The 20,287-nt window shown below is 33.7% G+C and overlaps 1 protein-coding gene across 7 annotated transcripts in view; it reads left to right on the top strand.

The window, feature by feature from the left end:
* Nucleotides 1-20,287, top strand: part of KIF6 (kinesin family member 6) — a 463,312-nt gene that overhangs the window by 152,453 nt on the left and 290,572 nt on the right. For all 7 annotated transcript variants that reach the window (XM_051996888.1, XM_051996884.1, XM_051996886.1 and 4 more), the window contains exons 8-10: nucleotides 6,628-6,771; nucleotides 8,860-8,946; nucleotides 12,720-12,823. In XM_051996888.1, coding sequence (XP_051852848.1) covers nucleotides 6,628-6,771; nucleotides 8,860-8,946; nucleotides 12,720-12,823 — 335 coding nt within the window. The remainder of the gene's footprint in view (nucleotides 1-6,627; nucleotides 6,772-8,859; nucleotides 8,947-12,719; nucleotides 12,824-20,287) is intronic.

Here is a 20,287-nt window from a genome sequence, read left to right as displayed (position 1 = left end):
ATGCAAAGCTCAGAATAAAACATCTCTCATAGTTCATCAAGTTTTTGTTGTTGTTGTAATTCTACCAAAATAAATTATTTGCTAGTAAGTAAAAAGCTACTGATGTGTTCTGAGAAAAGAAATAAGTTTAAGTCTTAGGACAATCAATTTGGCAGCATTGCATAGGATAAATTGGAGTGAAGTTAAATTTGACATACTGGCATGATTTCAAGACAGAAATCCAGGAAATACTTACATTTCTTTTTTGGATCTGGGAGTGATATGGAAGTGTTGATAAAGATTTGGAATTCATCTGTATAGATATGATTATTGAAACAATGGAAATGGATTGTGATAAAATGTGACAAAATAGGGAAAAACCAGAACTCTGAAAAATGTCAAATATTGACAGGGTAGGAACAAGAATGAATGAAAAGTAGAAGAAAAAAGAAAAAATAGACATGATTCAAACAGGTCAGAGAACCAAGAAGAATATAATGATAATGGAAATAATAATAATAATAGCTAGCATTCATATAATTCTTTAAAATTTGTAAAGCACTTTAAAAATATTATCCTTTTTGTTCTTTCAGCGAAGCTTAGAATTAAACATTATTATTATTTCCATTTTACAGATGAGGAAACTGAAAAGAAGGTTCAATGATTAGTCCATAATATCACAGATATTAAGTGTCTGAAACTGGATTTGAATTCAGGTCTCCTTGCCTCTTTATCTAGCATCCTAAACAGAACACCACGCAGCTGTCTTGTGCCTATTATAATATAGAAGCTGAGGAAGAAGATAATTTCAAGAAGAAGAGTTAGTCAGTAGTCTTAAAGAGTAACAGAGATGTCAAGGGAGATGAAGACTGGGAAAAGGCCCTTGGACCCAGCAATCAGGAAGCCATCAGTGCTCTTTGTGAAATGAAGTTTCAGTGGAGTAGTGAGGATCAGACTGCAGAGAGCTGAAGAATGAATTAATGATGTAAGACAGAAATCACACACTACTCTTTCCAAAAGTTTGGCAATGAGGGAGAGGAGGGACATTAGCTGGGGCAGAGGAAGGGCATGAGGGGAGCAAAATCAACAGGGAAGAATTTGGGGGGACAAGACATGAATTTGTTTGTTGGGAAAAGAGGACTAAATTGAAGATAAAACAGAAGAGATGATTGATGAAAAGGATCTTTTCCTGTCTAACCAAAGCATCATACTGCACTTTCATTTATTAATTTGACCCACAAGAGTAAAATGCCCTCATCTCATCTAGATTTTTGTTGTTCACTGATTTCAGTGGTGACCTGCTCTTCCTGACCCCATTTGGGGTTTTCTTAGCAAAGACTCTGAAGTGGTCTTAAATTTCCTACTCCTACATTTACAGATAAGGAAACAGGCAAACGGGGTTAAGTGACTTGTCCAGGGTCACACAGCTGGTGTCTGAGACCAAATTGGAACTCAGATCTTCCTGACTCCAGGCTCTCGGCCACCTTGCTGCCCCTGTGGCAACTCAGCTGTTTACTCAAGTAGATGTTCCCAAATAAATGAAAAGTTGATATTCAAAGACTTGATTATTTTCTGAGCTCAAAAGAGATGAAAAACATGAGGGAAGAATTGAAAGGAGAAACGACAGAGTCTGTTAGCAAAGTACAAGGGCTTAGATGTCATCAGGGTAAAGGATATAAAGAATCTAAACCCTTTCACTGCCTCATAAATCCTTTTGAGGTTAAGGTAGTGAATGGGAGCTGTCCTGGTGCCAAGTTTCTTGAAAAAGAGAAATAAGCTAGGAAAGTAGAATGAGTGAACGTCAGGAGGAAGCCTGATCCAAACATGGGCATGGAGCTTAGTCCTAATGAAATCCTGGCACTCCTAAGTAAGTACTTAGTGATCCACACTGGCACAAGATTAATATTAGCCTAGAATTTTAGATGACATGTAGTATTCCCGAGCTACTCCTGGCTCAGATTTGAGATGAAAACATTACAGGCTTGACACTCACTAGAGCTTCTTTGGAACATGCATGAAGGATGATGTGGTGGAAGGAACCCTGCACTGGTGTTAAGGAGAAAGATGAGTTGAATCCTGCTTCTGTCATCAAACTAGTTGTATGACTGCAGCCAATTCCTTTAACTTTTCTGGGCTATAAAGTAATCATAATATACAGAGTACCTGCTTTCTAAAATTTTTGTAAGAGTCAAATGAGATAATATGTATAAAGCATTTTGCAAAACTTTGAATGTTATATAAATGTCTGTTATTATTAATGATAATTTCCAGTGGTGACACTTACCCTTATAATAAGCCCAATAATCACTTGTTAATACAAAAATTATTGTTATTAACTAAGAAAAATATCTTGCAGCAGAGTTCCAACCAACCACAGTTACCCAAGAGCAACTATTTCTTTTCCCAAGTCAAGATCAAAGAAGCTTTTTTGTTCTTCTTGGTTTTCATTTCTCTCCTTTTCAATGGGTTGTTCACAAGCTAACATCAATTTTTTCTATCTTCTTCCTCTTCTCACTTCTCTACACACACACACACACACACACACACACACACACAGACAAATATACCTACACACATATCTGTTCATCCAAAGATGTTAAAGGCATTAGCTTCATACAATACAGATCTTGGCCTTAGTGTTTGCCAAATATCCCTAAACTCTATTTCCAAACCCTCGGAGTTCTATTTTTGCCAACTCCTATTAGAAAAAAAAAAACAGCTCCCCATCAACAAGATTTCTCAGCCTCTCCAATTGAGGACATATGCTTGCATAGTTATTCATGTGCTGTCATATGTACTCAAGTGTAATTAACCCTCAACTATTTGAATGTAGATCATCCCTTTTCTGGATTATTCAACCCCTAGGATTCTGACTCCATTAGTGAATCTAATCAATTAATAAACATTTGGTATGCATTTCCTATACACCAAGCAGTATGCTAAGCTGGGGATACAGTGAGAATTACTAAGTTATAAAGTAGGAATTATATTTTATTTATCTTTATATCACGCCACACCCTAGCAAAATGCTGCATACATTGTTGGTGCTTGAGGATTATTTATCAGATTTTTTTTGTTGTTGTTGATTTCCTATGCAAAGATGTAAATATTAATGAGATTGTGCAAGAAATAATGGAAGAAAGTGTGAGAAAGATTCACAATAAGAAAGAGTAAAAAGTCTACAAAGAAAAGAGCAGGTGTGAAAAGCTAATGGTTAGCTATGAGGAAGACTGGATTTGGGTGCTAGAGAATAAGTATATTAAAAAGAAAAATGAGAAATTGGTGGGAATAAGACTGGAAAATGAAAGAGGATTTGCAGGTTGATTTAAAAAAAATTAAGATATAATAGATAATCATGGAATTCAGTAAGGTGATCAGGAGTTACAAGGACTCTTATAATGGATGTTGCTTTGGGTCATACCACATTTTATGGCTTGTAAATCTGGGAATTTCTTATAGTATACTATTGCAGGCCTCATTAATCTTAGTTTAGTTCCTTATCTCAGTTATAACCTCAGTTTCCAGTTCATATGAAACACATAATGAGGAATACAATATTAAGACATTTCCATTTTTGTACTGGTTCTGTACAGATTAGTGATTGTCCTATTAATCATGTGCATGAGACTTCACACCTGCTTAAAGGAATATAGTTCTATTGAGAGTTGAATGTACCCAGTTATGTTTATAAGTGAATAGCATTCTATTTGCCAGAATCTTGTTGGTTTTGGAGTTCTCCTTATGAATGCATTGCTTTTTCCAAAAGTTTCCTTAAAAACACTTTTAAGCCACAATAGCAGGGTACATTTTGGCCTGAGAAATTGAAGGTCAATGAGAATAAAAGGAATGAAGAAATGTGTACTTGTTCTAACTATGAACCTCATAGAGTGCTCCTGATATGACCTGTGACTTTTATCAGAACAAATATCAAGTGAGAAACCACTGAAAAAAGTTAAGTTTTTGCTCCCTAGCTATAGAAATCAGAAGCAAGGGTAGATTTCAACCATTTATTCCACATGTGGGATTCTTTTTTTTTTTTTTTCTTTAAGAGTTTAAGTTTCTACTTGGCTTCCATTGGATGTGTAATGTGTGAGAGAAAAATTAATGCTGTTTGTGCCAATTGTAACCAATCCTAATCTTTGTTCATTTTCAGAGGATAAATTTCCATATTCTTGTGAGCTTTTAAATTTAAAAAATAATTAAATAATAATGTTATTGATTCCAAGCAGAGTTTTGAGAAATATTAAGTATAGTATTACATTTTGTCTCTAGATTGAACTAAGTTAAACTAAATTCAACAAACATTTGTTACTTCCCTGCTGTGTCATTCACTGGGCATAGAAAAATATGATATAATTGCTATCCTCAAGTAGTTTATAATTTAGTAAATTCGGGACATTTTCAAAAACATTCAGTTTCATATTTATAAATGTAAATACCAAATAAGGGTGAAATTTGGAAAGAATTCTTTATTTACTATGGTCACCTTCCCCCTCAGCCTCAAACCCTACTATCTAAAATGACAGGCTGTTTTCTCTTCAACTTAGGAAGCTCTGAGTCTCTGCTGGAAAGGAAACCAGCCTTCACCCTACACATAAAGGTTTTATTATTTCTGGACTATCTCAGAGATTTCAGTCTGCTCAGTAGGGAGTTGAGTGAAGTGTGCACAGTTTGTGTGGTGTCCTCTTGAACCATCTTTGCCTTAACCTTACTTACTTGAGCTCTAAGATCAGACAGAGAACTAATTCTTTTAGACAGGAGATTGTTTAGGACTGAACTAAATTTATAAACTCACACTCCTGAGCTGAGTCTTGAACTAAACCAATCTTTGGAATGAGAAAAGGAAAAATTTGAAAATCTGAGTTTTTGCTCTTCACATTTTTCTTAATAAAAATCTACTATTTATGTGCTAATCTATAGGAATATATTTAAAGTACAAGGACACAATTATAATATGTATATATACATATAAATATATATGTAACTAAAATCATCTACTTCTTTTCTATGTGATGTTAGGCAAATCATTTAACCTTGTCTTCTGTAAAGTGAGGAGTTTGAGCTAAATGATTTCTAAGATCCTTTCTAGCTTTAAATATGATATTTCTAATGAATTCTGCAACAATTTTTATTGTCCTTAGAAATTATAACATATTATATATTGCCTTATAAGAAGAAGAAATGATTGTCCAAATTTGAAGCCAGTAAAAGTGTCAGTTTTTCACAGCTGATTTTAACTAATTTTTCAAGGGAGAGAGAAAAAAAACTCTGTACTACAACATTGTCACATATCCATGAGATTAAATAATGCCATGAGGCACTCAAATATTTAAAGAAACTAGTAAAATGATTTATCCATAACAAACATTCAGTGAATGTTTCTTGAATGAATAAATGAATGAATATTAAAGTCCATAGCTCCAGACTTCCCTAAGCCAATCTCTTGCTTTATGCCATCATTATTCCCTTTACAACCCTTCCACTTTAAAGGAGTAAAAATCAAATTGACATTAATATTGCTTCTGGAAAAGATGTGGTAACAGATGGTCTTATTGTTTCATTCACCATCCCTGTGACTTTCCAAGCCAAAACACTAAGCCCTGGAGATTCAGAGAAAGGCCAATATAGTTCATGCCCTCGGAGAATTATGTTCTAAAAGGATGGAATAGGATCCTTCTTTTACTATGTATTTGAATTCCTGTGATGATGAAAATACATCTTATGTGCATTCAGAAATGCAGCACAGTGGATAGAATATTGAGTGTAGAGTCAAGAATTCTTGAATTCAAACCCAGCCGTGTTTATTAGATGTCTAATCTTAAACAAATCACCTAATCTCTATTTGCCTCAGTTTTCTCAACTGAAAAATGGAGATTAGAAATAGCACCTACCTTCTAGGATTGTTGGGATGATCAAATGAGATCCTATCTGTAAAGTGCTTAGCATAATGCCTGACACATAGCAAGTACTATAATTTATAGTAATAATATAATAAAATGTAATATAATACTATGTTATATGACTATTATTATAAAATAACCCATATTCTTCAACAGTCTGTGATTTCATTCTCAAAAATAGTTTTCTATCCAAATAGTCTTTGTATCCATAGATATTATAATCCACAGTAGATTATTTTATGTATTGCTATGGTCAAAAATGATTCATTACATGCTGGCCAGCCCTCTGTAATGATCCTCTAGGCTGGCCCTACCACAAAAGGCTTAAAATCCATCACCAGGCCTGTACACAAATGTTTTTTCTAGTTTAATTCAACTGCTAGAACTTGTGACTTATTGATATAACCTTTAAGAAGCTACAGTAAATGCTAGGTCACTTGAAGCATCTGATTCAGACTACAGGAAAGAATACATATATCTATGATTTCTGTCACCCAAGTGTATGCTAGATTCTCTTTGTTATGTTTACATTATTTCACAGAAAAAAAAAACTGATAATTTATTATTTACATATATTTTTATTGCTATTTTCATGAACAATAGATAGAGGAAATTTAAACGCTTATCTCTGTTGCTGCAGTAGATGCATTAATTTTTCTGTATATTCTATGACATTGCAGGTCAGTTTGTTTCAATAATTTATTTATTATAGCTAATGTAATGTCAATGCTGTTATACTTCATCACAGGTTATAATTGCCCTTGCAGAGAAACACCGATCCCATATTCCCTATAGGAACTCCATGATGACCAGCGTACTGAGGGACAGCTTGGGAGGAAACTGCATGACAACCATGATTGCCACACTTTCATTAGAAAAAAGGAATATAGATGTATGTTGCCTTTTTTTTTTTTTACCAGCAATCTCAACTTTGGTGAATATTGTTAGCAAATAGAGTTGTTTTTTTGGATTTGTGCCTTTTCTGTAGGGTTGGGATCTGCCCAACTGCTAAATGTCCTGAGGAATCAGCCTCTCTGGGTTATTTATATACATACTAATAGAAAAGTATAATCATTTGTTGTGTTCTCATTTTGAGAACTATTCTTTCTATTCCGCTTCCCAAATTTCTATAAAATAGGTATTATGTCATTTCATACTTTCAGTGGACTGAGAGTTGCTCTTTTAGGAGGCCTTATCTGCCTTTAGTTCTGTTTATTGAGACTCCAGATGGTCTAAAGCCACTGTTGCAGAGTGGTCCAGTACATACAGATTGCTACCAAAGATCTCCCAGTATTGGCCAAGAGGTTATTTATATATCACGTACTTCTAGCACCAGCCACTGGTAAATCTGGCCGGCATGGGGTGATGTAGGTAATCACCAACAGTTGGAGCAGGATCCCATCCATTCAGTGTGCAATGATTATTCTAATAAGCCAAAATAAAAACAGTTCACATGAAGAATAACCTAGAACTGTGGTCTCCATGGTGGGTGTAGGTGCATCCAGGGCTGGACATGGACTGGCTCCAAAAGGTGTGTTATTAACCAATCCAAGGGTGGAAGTTTAGGTAACAATCACCTCAGCAATGTAGCTGACTTTGGTGTCTCTCTTACACAATCACACTCATTCTCTTCCTGCTAAAACAGAGATCAATAAACTACTTCTCAAGAACCAAATCCTGCTCTCTGCCTGTTTTTAGGGCCAGCCACCTACGAATGTTTTTCTTTACATTTTAAAATAGAATAAAATTATTTTAAAATGTAAAAACCATTGTTAATTGGGGACTATACAAAAGCAGGCTACCAAACTAGATTTGAGCAATAGGTTGTATTTATCTAAATGTGTTATGCTGACTGCTGCCCTAAAATCCCCCACTCTTCCTTCTCCCTTCTAGGCAGTCTCCTAGTCTTCCCCTTTCTGAATTGGTCATTTTTTGTTTTAGGTGACAGAGATTGCTGTCACATAGGATGGATAGATTACAGTAGATCTCAGATCTAATTGTTTCCTCTTTCTCCCCCAAACTAAACCCTTTTCCAAATTTTCCTGTTATTGTCAAGGCACTACCATATTTCTAGTGAATTAAATTCAAATCCTCTGAATTAACTTTTCACTCACTGAATATATCAGATGTATTATTAAATCTCTTCATTTCTACTTTCTCATTTCCCATCCATGAGGAAGCCATGACATAATTGAGATCTGCCCTCAGAGCCTAGAAAATCCAGGTTCACATGTTGCCTCTGAAACATACTGGCTGTGAGATCCCATTGTTACCCTATAAGTTACGTATTTTCTTATCACTTTTAAGACTATGAGTATATATTCTCTTACAGTATCTAAGATTAAGAGAATATAAGTATCTATGGGAATAATAAGTATCTAAGAGAAAGTGCCCACTATGTTCTTCATCTGAGAGTTTCATTTATCAATGAAATAAGAGGGCCAATTCTTATATCGCCTTATACATTAGTACTTCCTACTCACTCAGCCACCATGAAGGCCTTCATCACCTACTTGGTATCTATCCCTGACTCAAATTTCTCTTCTTTCTAGTTTTACTTCCACATTGCTGACAAATTATTTTTTCTAGTGTTAGATATGACCATGTTATTTCCTTACTCAGTAAATTCCAATGGTTCCCTATTGACTCTAGAATAAAATATTTCATTTTTAGCTCCTATTTTTGTGTTAGTTTTATGACATATATAATATTAGACCAGGAACACATGCATATAGTTTATAATGATATAAAATATTACATATTGGGGGTTTGTGTTCCACTTTTTTTGTTTTCCAGTGGGGTGAGTGATCAAAAATATTTATAGACTACTGCTCTAGATCAAGGACCTTATAAAAATTAATATATTAGAATTTTCTCCACATGATTCATTGTGTTTTTAGCTATTTGCAAAAATAGGGTTTGAATAAGAGACAAAACCCCATCAATTGTGACATTTTAAAGAATTGCGTTATTTCTCTAGGAATCTATATCAACTTGCAGATTTGCCCAACGAGTGGCCCTCATAAAGAATGAAGCTGTTCTCAATGAAGAGATTGATCCTAGACTGGTAAGAAAATATGAGTTGACTTTCTTCAGGGAAAAAAGATTCAGCCAGACAGATTGCTGCTTCTTTTCATGATGAGTCATTCCTCTTAGCTATGTTTATATGCAGGTCTCAGTCTTTTTTAGAAACATCATCTGCTTTACCCTTCTGGGGATAATTATAATTGGCTTCCTTTTGTAAAAGCTCATAAAGTCATGGGAAAACCTAATGGTCATTACTAAAAAGAACCATACTTTACATAGCTTTACTATTATTTATGTTAGGAGATTTTTTTAGAAGGTAAAGATTTGCCTTAGGAATAATTTTTAAGAATTGGTGGTTTGTGGCTTCTGATGATATAATAAATCTCTAATTTTAAAAACATTTTTCTTTTAGTATTTTATTTTTTAAATACATGCAAAGATTGTTTTCAACATTTACCTTCATAAAACCTTGTGTTCCAGATTTTTCTCTTTCTCCTCTGCCCTTCCCTCTTCCCAAGACAGCAATCTGATATAGATTAAATGTATGCAATCCTTCTAAACACATTTCCATATTTGTCATGATGAGCACAAAAACATAGATCAAAGGGCAAAAAAAAAAAAAAACATGAGAAAGGGGAAAAAACAAGCAAACAAACAACAATTTTTAAAAAATGAGAGTACTATGCTTTGATCCACATTCAGTATTCATAATTTTCTCTCTGGAGAAGATGATACTTTTCATCACATCTATTGGAATTGCTTTGAACAGTCCATCCAAGTTGATTATTACATAATCTTTTTTGTTACTGTGTACAGTGTTCTTTTGATTCTGCTTACTTCATTCAGCATCAGTTCATGTAAGTCTTTCCAGGCTTTTATGAAATCAGTCTGCTTATCATTTCTTATAGAAAAATAATATTCCATTATATTCATATACCATAATTTAGTCAGTGATTCTCCAACTGAGGAGTATCCACTCAATTTGCAGTTCCTTGCCACTACAAAAAGGACTACTACAAAAATGTCTGTACACTTAAGTTTAAAAATATTTTTATTAAAAAGGAAGAAATATTTATGTTGCTATAGAAGTTATCCTCTGTTCTTGAAGACAGTGTGAGCTGAAAATATATTCTGGCTGGGATTAGCAAAGGAACCTGACCTGGCTATATATAGCTTATTTAGTTTTCTCTCTTTTACATTTGGAGAGTATTCTATAAAACATTACTGAATATTTAACATTTAAAATTTTATCACTTGCACCAAATGACCAAACTTTAGATGGCAGTTCATCTACATACTATATTCTCCAATAATACTTTGTTCCTTTATTTTATTAGGAAAAAAATGGATTTTTAAATCATACATATACCACAAATCATATGAGGTCTCTCTCAAATCAGGATATCTGTAGATTATATCCTAAAAATCCAAACTAAACCAATCCAATGATGAGTCATTCCAGATTTAAGATGGTTATCAGATATTAGGCATGTAGTTTATAATTGAAACCTTGATAATATTACAGTATCTTTAAGAGATTTTTCTCCCCGAACTTTCATTACCTATAGGAACATATCCATAGTGTGGAGTAGGATTTCAAAGGAGGGTAAATTGAAATATTTGCTTTAAGTCAGTCAATTTTCTGTTTTCCAAAATACTTTTTATTAGTAGTATTTTCTCCTCTCCATGCTCATTTTAAAAAAGAAGCTTCTTTAAGAAGAGAATGACCAAGGCACTGGAGACCATGGAATGTTAAGGGAAGTGTTAGGGTTTACCTGTAGAAGAGAAGGAGGAAGGGACATTATTAGACATTGTTAGATACCAAAAGGGCTAAGGCACAAAGTCAAGGAAAAAACTTGAGTGAAACCCTCCTTATCCCCAATAAAATCCACATGATATCTAATGCTGAAATAGAAATTTTTATTTGTTCTTGAAGGTGGTGGGAGCAGAACTTCTGCCTAGGCCTGCTCAAATAAAAAGATATCAGGTATAGGTCTAATAGTTCTAATGATGGAGGATCAATTTCTATCTAAGTTAGAAAGCTTTACCATTGGGTTAGTCCCAGGGCAATAAAATTTTAGGTAACATCAATTTTTAAATATATAATAGCTTTTTATTTTCAAAATATATGCAAAGATAGTTTTCAACATTCACTCTTGCAAAACTTTGTATTCCAAATTTTTCTTCCTCCCTTCTTCCCACCTTGCTCCCTTAGACATCAAATAATCCAATATAGATTGAACATGAACAATTCTTCTAAACATATTTCTACATTTACCATACTGCACAAGAAAAATCGCATCAAAAAGGGAAAAAAAGTGAGAAAGAAAAACAGCAAGCAAAACACCAACAAAAAAGGTGAAATTACTATATTGTGATCCACAGTCAGTTCCCATAGGCCTTTCTCTGGATACAGACAGCTGTCTCCATTACAAGAATATTGGGATTAGTCTGATTCACTTCATTGCTGAAAAGAGCCAAGTCTATCACAGTTGATCATCACATAAGCTTGTTGTTGCTGTGCACAATGTTATCTCTTAATTCTACTCACTTCACTTAGCATCAGTTCATGCAAGTCTTTCTAGGCCTTTCTGAAATCATCCTGTTGATCATTTCTTATAGAACAACAATATTCCATAACATTCATATACCATAACTTATTCAGCCAGTTCCCAATTGATAGGGCATCCACCTGGTTTCTAGTTCCTCGCCACTACAAAAAGGGCATTTTTGCACATGTGGGTCCTTTTTTTTCTTTTTTATGATTTCTTTGAGATATAGACCCAGTAGAGATATTGCTGGATCAGAGGGTGTACACAGTTTGATAGCCCTTTGAACATAAGATAACATCACAGTTCAAAAACCATAATATGCTAAGGACATTGTTTCAGTGGAAAGAGGACTTAAATCCTTAAAATAATAGATACTTAAGATATTTAAGAAAATAAAAAAGGCCAAGTAAATATTCTTGGTGTTAATACTAGCAATGATGCTGCCAGCATTGATAGCTGACATTTATAGTACAAATATTATGATTTTACAAGTAAGGGAAGGATCAGAGTGGTTAATTTGATTATAGTCTATCTATTAAGTGACATGTCAGAAATTGAAAATAAAATCTCTCATCACCCAAAGCTCCCAAATATTTATTTCATATGCATGAGAGGATTATCTAGTTTTAAAAAAATAATAAAAACCAATAGCAAAGTTAACCTTGTATTATGTCTGAAATCACTTAGAACCTGTCTTCATTCATCTCCTACCTTGGGACCTCAGGAGATACCAGGTAATGAATGTATAGACAGAAGGTTTGGAGTCAGACACTAGTCACAGTAGATTTCATTTTCAGGAATGCACCATGACTATCCTAGGATCAAAATCAGGTATAGTTGAAGTGCTGTCCAGGAAAGATAATCATTCACATCTCAACAATTAGGAACATTTGGTTTTAATTTTTATATTTTATTTTGCTGACAGACATAATATTGCCACTGGGTTTGAATCCTACTCTCTTAATAAAAATTTAAAAATACAATGTTAAATGCAAATTTAATAGAACAACAGATAGAATTAATGAGTCAAATAATTTTTTTATCTGCTAACTACCATTTTTCACTGTTTATGACTTCCAAGTAATATATTTTTAAAGGGGAAAAAATAAAAATCTCACTTCATTTTCAAAATCATTTTAGCTTTTAGTATTGGGGAATTTTCAACATAGTGTTAAAGAAGTATCCTTTGTTAGCATATTCAAAGCCTGAGACCCTGAGAAAGTTTGAATTTTTATTCACTGTCTTGCTTTGCCATCTGTAGGTTATTATACGTTTGAGAAAAGAAATCCAGGAATTGAAGGATGAACTAGCCTTTGTCACTGGGGAGCAGAGAACAGACCAGCTCACACAAATGGAGCTTGATAAGTAAGCTACAGACTTTTTTTTCTTTCTTTCTGTTAAGTGAGAAAGTTAATGTTAATGTCTTTGTTAGCCTTAATGTTACAAATTCACCTCAAAGCACTGCTGTCTCTGGGGATGGTCTGAAAGTACATCTAGGCGCCAGTTCAGAATGCCAGCTTTCCATGAAAAGCTGGACTAGGCTGGCACTGTTTTTGCCTCCTCAGCTTTGAGGAAGTAAAGAACAGACAACCTAGAGGATGAGAATGTTATTTTGATGCCAGCTGAAGAAAGGGCATTGTATAATGGCCATGCCATTTAGAAGTAGACACACCAAACTTTTCTAAGCTGTAGAATTGAGATCTGAAAGGAATTAGAGAAATGTCCTTTGTATTAAACAGCATCTTGCTGTAGCTGGAATGCTAATTTATCCCATGCCAAAAAAAGCTTTTCCTTTTAATAAATAGACCTACAAGTTATAATTCAAATGCTTTAAACCATAATGAAAGCATGTATTCAGGGTTTTACACCAGAGCTCTGCCTTTCATATTCTTTAGACTTGTAGCCTTACAGCAAATCAGTCACACTGGGGAGCTCTCTTGCTCTCACCGATCCAGAGCAATAACAGCAGGCATTAATGTTGTTGCTTTTGTTATAACTAAACATTTGGATAATGTGCTAGTTGTAGATGGTAATGGAGTTCTCTACTTCCACATAAAAAATAGAAGTCTAATGACCTAAGATTTCTCGAAAGGTGTTCTGCAATTTTATTTGGTCCTCTGTTTGACAAAGTAGAATGTTGGATAAATATGACCAAGAAAGAAGTTTTTTTTCTCTTTTTAATTTTTTAATAATTACTTGAAAACCCATGGAAATGACTAAAAAAGCATCTGGCAATTTTTAAGCAGAGCTCCTATCACTTTCAGAGCTCTGAGTCCTTTGGTGATTCCTAACCTTTCGGAGTTACAATAAGCAATTGTTTACTTTTTTGTTGTAGATATGATTACTTCATCTTCTTCACCTTTCTCGCCCCACCCAAGAAAAAAATACTGAATGCCTTATATTTAATCAAGGTAGTGAACATTACCATATGTCAATATATGCATATGAGGCCATAAAAAACTACAGATGAGAATCACTATCCTCTAAATTAATCAGTCAGCATTTATTAGTGCACTGTGCCAAGGACTGAGGATACAAATTCCATGAGGTATAGACCTTAGACTTGTTTAAATTTTGTTTCTCATCTAGTACCTAGCACTGTGTCCTGCAAACAAAACGATCTCCTAATATTTATTTGCTGAACAAATATTGAATGTTATCAAACATACATATAGCTATAGATATAGATATAGTAATGGAAAGAATGCTAGGTGTAAAAAGCCAAAGGGTTTAGAACTAAAATTGTGATCTGTCACTAATTACCTCTATGATCTCCAAGGTTCCTTCTACTTTTGTGATGCTGTGAATAAGGTGGTATTCTGTTTATGTTGGATTTCTCTTTAGAAATCTATGGGTATGGATAAGTGGAGTCATACTAGTTAATTTATAATCAACATGGTATTGCAAAACATTTTTCAATACATGTGCCTCCCTTTCACCTAAAATCAGAGAACTCAGACAAGATCTTGGAGGCTTTTTTGGCCACAATCCAACCTCATATGGAGAGATCTCATCTAAGAAACCTTAGTTTCTAAAAAGAAGTATTATTCCTCATTTGCATTTTCAACCCTTAAAGACAAGAGACTTATAGTCAGTTGTATAATAGAAACTCAACTCTTTAAACATTTCTTCATCTATTTAAATCTATCATTTATTTATTTAAATGAACTATATACATATATATATGTACAAAACTATAACATTTGTTAAAAAATAATATTAGAATATGGGCGAATAATGATGAATGGAGATGATTCAAAGGGCCATTTATTGCAGTGGTAGTTTTAACTACTTAAGAATAAATTCTCCAAGGAAACCTAATAGAATTAGAAGTCAGTGAAATCTCTGGCTTGACTGAACCAACATACCTACTGAACAGTTAATTCAGACTGAATCCTATTTCTTTACTGCTGTACATTATGCACTCCTATGCATCTATTTGTATACCTAACAAAATTCTTTAAGTAGAGGGTTTTTCATGATCAAACTTTATATTGTCATAGGATAAGCAGATGAGCGGAAATCTATATGAAGGTGAATTACACTTCTGGTGATTTTTCCTTGTCTACTTAATAATATATAGAGCTACCTAGAGATTTTGCTTATTAACTTCACCAAGGACAAAAATCATGTTGCTCTTATACGTCACTTTAACTTTTTCTTATACTTCTTGGCATTCAAGACAATGCATTCAGTGGATGCTGAATGAATAGTGATTTTTAAGAGGGTTTGTGTGAAGTTCTTTTTCTTCCTTTTAATATAATAGTTCTCTCTGCAAGAGAAGGTTTCTCCAGGAGATTTTCTTGGATGCAGCCTTAGTATCAGTTCAGATCAATAATTACCCCAAATGCAGTCAGCTGGTAAAAATCCAGACGTTTATTTCTCCTTCCAAGTCTTGTCTCTTTTCTTGGGCCTGGATAGCTAGATTCTTAGAGGCCCATCTCTCTGCTTGGTTCCAAGAGCTCCCTCCGAATGTCTCCAAATCCAAAGGTTTTGTCCTTCAGCCTCTGCCTCTGCTTTCTTCAGCCTCCAGGCAGCACAAAGATGGAATGAATCTCTTGTCTCCTTCACTTGGGGCTCAGCTAGCTTTCTGGCGAGTCTTTCAGACCAGCTTGGTCTCAGTGGGGGAAGTTCAGGAGCCCAGCCACCACAGAGAGCCTTCTCAATCTCCCACTCAACTCTCAACTTGTAGCTTCTTCCTCTCAAAAACTCTTCTTACGCTACCAGCCAGCCAAGTGGAAAATATTGGAATGAATCACTCTTTACTGGCTTATATACGACTCTTCTGAGAGAATGGGATTATGGGTTTTCTCCCATAGTGCTCTCTGGCCCTAAGAGCTTCAAGGGAGGTGTGAATTCAGATATCTCATACTAAACCTTGAAATTTCCCAAACGTGTGAACTCCAATGAGTAAAGGTGCAAACACAAGCATTGTATCAATTAGTTCTACTTAGTTCCTTGTTTCAGGTTCTGGCCCAAAACATCTTCTTGTAAGATCAGATCAATAATCTATCGACTCTAATGAGTTAGCAGTTTGTAAAGATTCCAACAGGTTTGCACATTAAAAATGCATAAAAGTTACAAAAGGGGGTGTATCGAAGGATATAATTCTTTAACGTTGCAAGCATAGTCTTGAAAATTTGATTTTTTTTATCCAAAATATTGTTATTAGAACCCATTGTCATAGGAGAGCTTGGGGACATAGTTGATGAAGTTCTAGATTTATAATCAGGATGACTTAAGTTCAAATGCTATTTCAGGAAATTAATTAATTAATTAATTAGTTCTGAGGCAAGTCACTTAATGTCTCTCAATCTGTTTCTTTTGCTATAAAATAGGGAAAGTGTAATAGTACCTACATTGTAGCATTATTATAAGGTTCGAATTAGATTATATATATATAATATAATTACACATGTAATTATATTATATATATAAAGCATTTTTTCAAACTGGAAAGTACTACAGAAATGTTTTTATTGTTATTTTTATTGTTATTACCTGTACAAACTAGTATGACTTTCTGCTTGAATCTCCAATTAAATGATGCTTCAACTTGGTATTAGTTTGTTGCATAATGGAAATTAATAGTAGGTCCTTAGGGAGGGATAGTTGGCCTTGGAGCTAGGAAGACCTGTCTTTGAGTTCCATCACTAACACATATTGGCTATATAACCCTGGACAAATAACTTAATCATTCTAGAAAACTCTCCTAAGTCTAGAAGTGGTATAGAAGGTTTGACTTGCATTGGTAGAGTGAGTTTTCTCAACCAGACATTCACTGTACAAGTGAAATCATAGATCCAGTCCCATCCCCTATGAAGATAGTTAATTACCATTCTCCATCCTAATTGACTGAAACTTATCATCACTTTAGCTGGTATTAGGGATTATTGTCATAAAGGTTTATAAAGAGTTTTCATAACTCTAAATCAGCTAAAATATATGTATTTTAAAATCAATAAAATTGCAAAACATTATACATACATCAAGAATTCATTACTTCATTTATTTTATTTGCTCCTGTTGTCTCGCAAGCCTTTTACAACCTCTGTAGGCACAGTCTTGAAAATCTGATTTCCTTCATTCAAAGTACACTGATTGAAACTCATGCCTTGAGAAAGGAGAGGAGGATAGTTATCTGGACTTTAAAGGCAGAGTGACCATGGCCACGATATGATGGGACATCACTGTAGGCCATTTCTTTTGGTTCTGATTTTTTTTTTCAGATTCTAAGTAACTTTTTAAAAGCCTTATTAATGCCTTTTGTTTTTATGTATCATTTCTCCAAATACTACCTCTTCCCTGAACCATTCTTTAACAAAGAGAGTTAAACATAATTTATCAACAAAACCACTATATCTGACAACAGATGCAATATTCTACACCTGCTCTACACCGCTACTAAGAGGAAGAAAGTATATTTCATTATTTGTTCTCTAAAACTGAGGGTGGTCATTAACATTTATTTGAGTTGACCTCAGAATAATGTTTGTTTTTTACAGCTTTGTCATTGTTTATACTGTCTACTTACTTCTGTATCAGCCTTATATAAGTCTTCCTATGTTTATCTGAAGAATTTATCTACAGAGTATGAATTCTTCATATTTTTCTTTATTTGTTTTTATTTGATGATCAGTGTTTTATGATTTTCTTTTCTTTTTTGTAAGCACAGACTTTTAAAATTATTTTTCTCAATTACATTAAAGACTATTTTAACATTAATTTTTTTAAAGAATTGCATTCCAAATTTGCTCCTTCCCTTGCTAAAATAATAGACAGATTGATCTAAGTTATATATGTGCTATTATATAATATATATTTCCATATTAATTGTGTTGTGAAAGAAGAAACAAATCAAAAGAAAAAAAACGGGGAAAAAACAAACAAAACTCCATCTCTCCATCAGTTCTTTCTCTGGATGTGGGTAGCATCCAGAATAGCATGTTAGGATCATGAATCTTTTGGAATTGTCTTAGATCATTGTACTGAAGCACAAACTTCACAAAAATAGTATAATATGTTTTCCAATTGCATATAAAAACATTTTTAACATTCATTATTAGAAAATTTTGAGTTCCAAATTTTCTTTCTCCTTTTCCTTCCACATGCCCTAAGATGGGTAAACAATTTGATATGGGTTACATCTGTATAATTGTGTAAATTATATTTCCATATTAATTATGTTGTGAAAGAAAAAAGCATTTGCAAAAAAATTATAGTTTGCAAAAGTTTGATTGGTTTAACACTGAATACATTAACTTAGGTAGTATTGTAATTTTTATTATATTTGCTTGGCTGTTCTAGAGCAATTCATATTTTTTCCCTTTCCTCCTCTTACCTCCCCTAAACAGGTTGCCATTAAATACAGATATATTTATGTATACATATGTATGTATCTCTCTCTCTACATATATATATATATACATATATATATGTGGTCATATATAAATGCACACACACATATAATATGCAAATACATATACATATATATCTAAAACAATATTAATATGGCTGACATGTAATATAGATTTCTCTCTTGACTGAATTTTTTAAAATCTGACTTTGCTGAGGTCAATGATTGCTACCCCTAATTTTTTTTCCTAATAAATTCTATTCCTGATTATTGTGGTTATTTTTGTGTATATCTCTTATTTTCCATCCCTGGTAACTCTTCTTTATTTTTACCACTTGCTTTGCCTTGCTGTTATTCCCCATTGGTCCCTCTCCACCATGGATCCCTCCTTTATCTTCTCTCCTTACCCCTTTACCTCCCTCTTTCTCCCATTCCCATTAATTTACATAACTTATTCTGTTCCCGTTAATATAAACATCTTTCTACCCTACCCTATCCTATTTCCTCCCCCCACCCTATTTCTTTATAGATTTTGGAGGGTTCTATAATCTTCTTGGGGTATTTGTATATTTCCCTCTTTTTTCCCCTTTTCAAAAATTTATTTATTTTAATGCATATTGCTTTATGAATCATGTTGGGAGAGGAAAATCAGAAAAAAAAGGAAAAAAAAAACATGAGAGAGGGGGAAAAAAAGAAAAAAAGTGAACATAGCATATATTGATTTACATTAAATCTCCATAGTTCTTTTTCTGGATGCAGATGACATTTTCTGTCCAAAGTCTATTTGGATTGCTTTGGATCATGGAACCATGAGAAGAACCAAATCTTTCATAGTTGATCATCACACATTCTTGCTGTTATTGTATACATTGTATTCCTTGTTTTGCTTGTTTCACTAAGCATCAATTCATATAAATCTTTCAAGGACTTTCTAAAATCAACTTGTTCATCATTTTTTATAAAACAATAATTTTCCATTACCTTCATACATCACAACTTTTTTAGTCATTCCCTAATTAATGGGCATCTACTCAATTTACAATTCTTTGCTACCACAAAAAGAGCTGCTATAAACATTTTTGCACATGTGGGTCCTTTCCCCTCCTCTATGATTTCCTTGGGATACAGACCCAGTATGGGTCTGCAGGGGTTAAAGGATATTCACAGTTTTATAGTCCTTTAGGCATAGTTCCAAATTGTTCTCCAGAATGGTTGGATCATTTCACAACTCCATCAACAATGCTTTAGTGTCCCAGTTTCCCCCTACCCCCTCCAATATTTGTCATTATCTTTTTCTGTCATCTTAGATAATCTGAGAAGTGTGAGATGATACCTCAGAGTTGTTTTAATTTGCATTTCTCTAATCAAGAGTAATTTAGAGCATTTTTTCATGACTATAAAAGGCTTTAATTTCATCATCTGAAAAATTTTCTCTTCATATCCCTTTACCATTTATCAATTGGGGAATGTATTACCCTCTTTAAATTGTTCCTGATATGAGTAGGATTTCAAAACTACCAGCCCTCCCCCATCTAATTCTTCTATGTTAGTTCTTGCAATCACACCTCATTCAGATAGCATAATTATTATTTTTGCCTTATTTTTAGAGTTTTGCTTTTTAGAATCACAGAGTATTCAATCCTACCCCAATCTTTATTTTGGATTGCCCAATCATTAACATCAACCTTAGACATATGGTTTACATTCCCATGTATTAAACATAAATAATTTGTTCTTATTGAATCCCTTACAATTAGTCTTTGATGTTGCCTCATATGTTAAAATTTCTATTGAGTTCAGGTTTGTTTGAGACAAAATCCGGAAAATCTGGCAATTCACTGAATGTTATTTTTTTATTCAATATTATCCTTAATTTTGCTTGATATATGTTTTCCACAGCAACCCTAGTTCGTTTGATTATCAACATACACTATTTCAGGACCGTGGTCTTTTATTGTAACGGCTAATAAATC

This window comes from Antechinus flavipes, chromosome 4 (assembly GCF_016432865.1).
Source record: "Antechinus flavipes isolate AdamAnt ecotype Samford, QLD, Australia chromosome 4, AdamAnt_v2, whole genome shotgun sequence".
Classification (NCBI taxonomy): Eukaryota; Metazoa; Chordata; class Mammalia; order Dasyuromorphia; family Dasyuridae; genus Antechinus; species Antechinus flavipes.
Note: the sequence above shows the minus strand (reverse complement) of the source record. Positions and strands in the feature narration are given on the sequence as shown.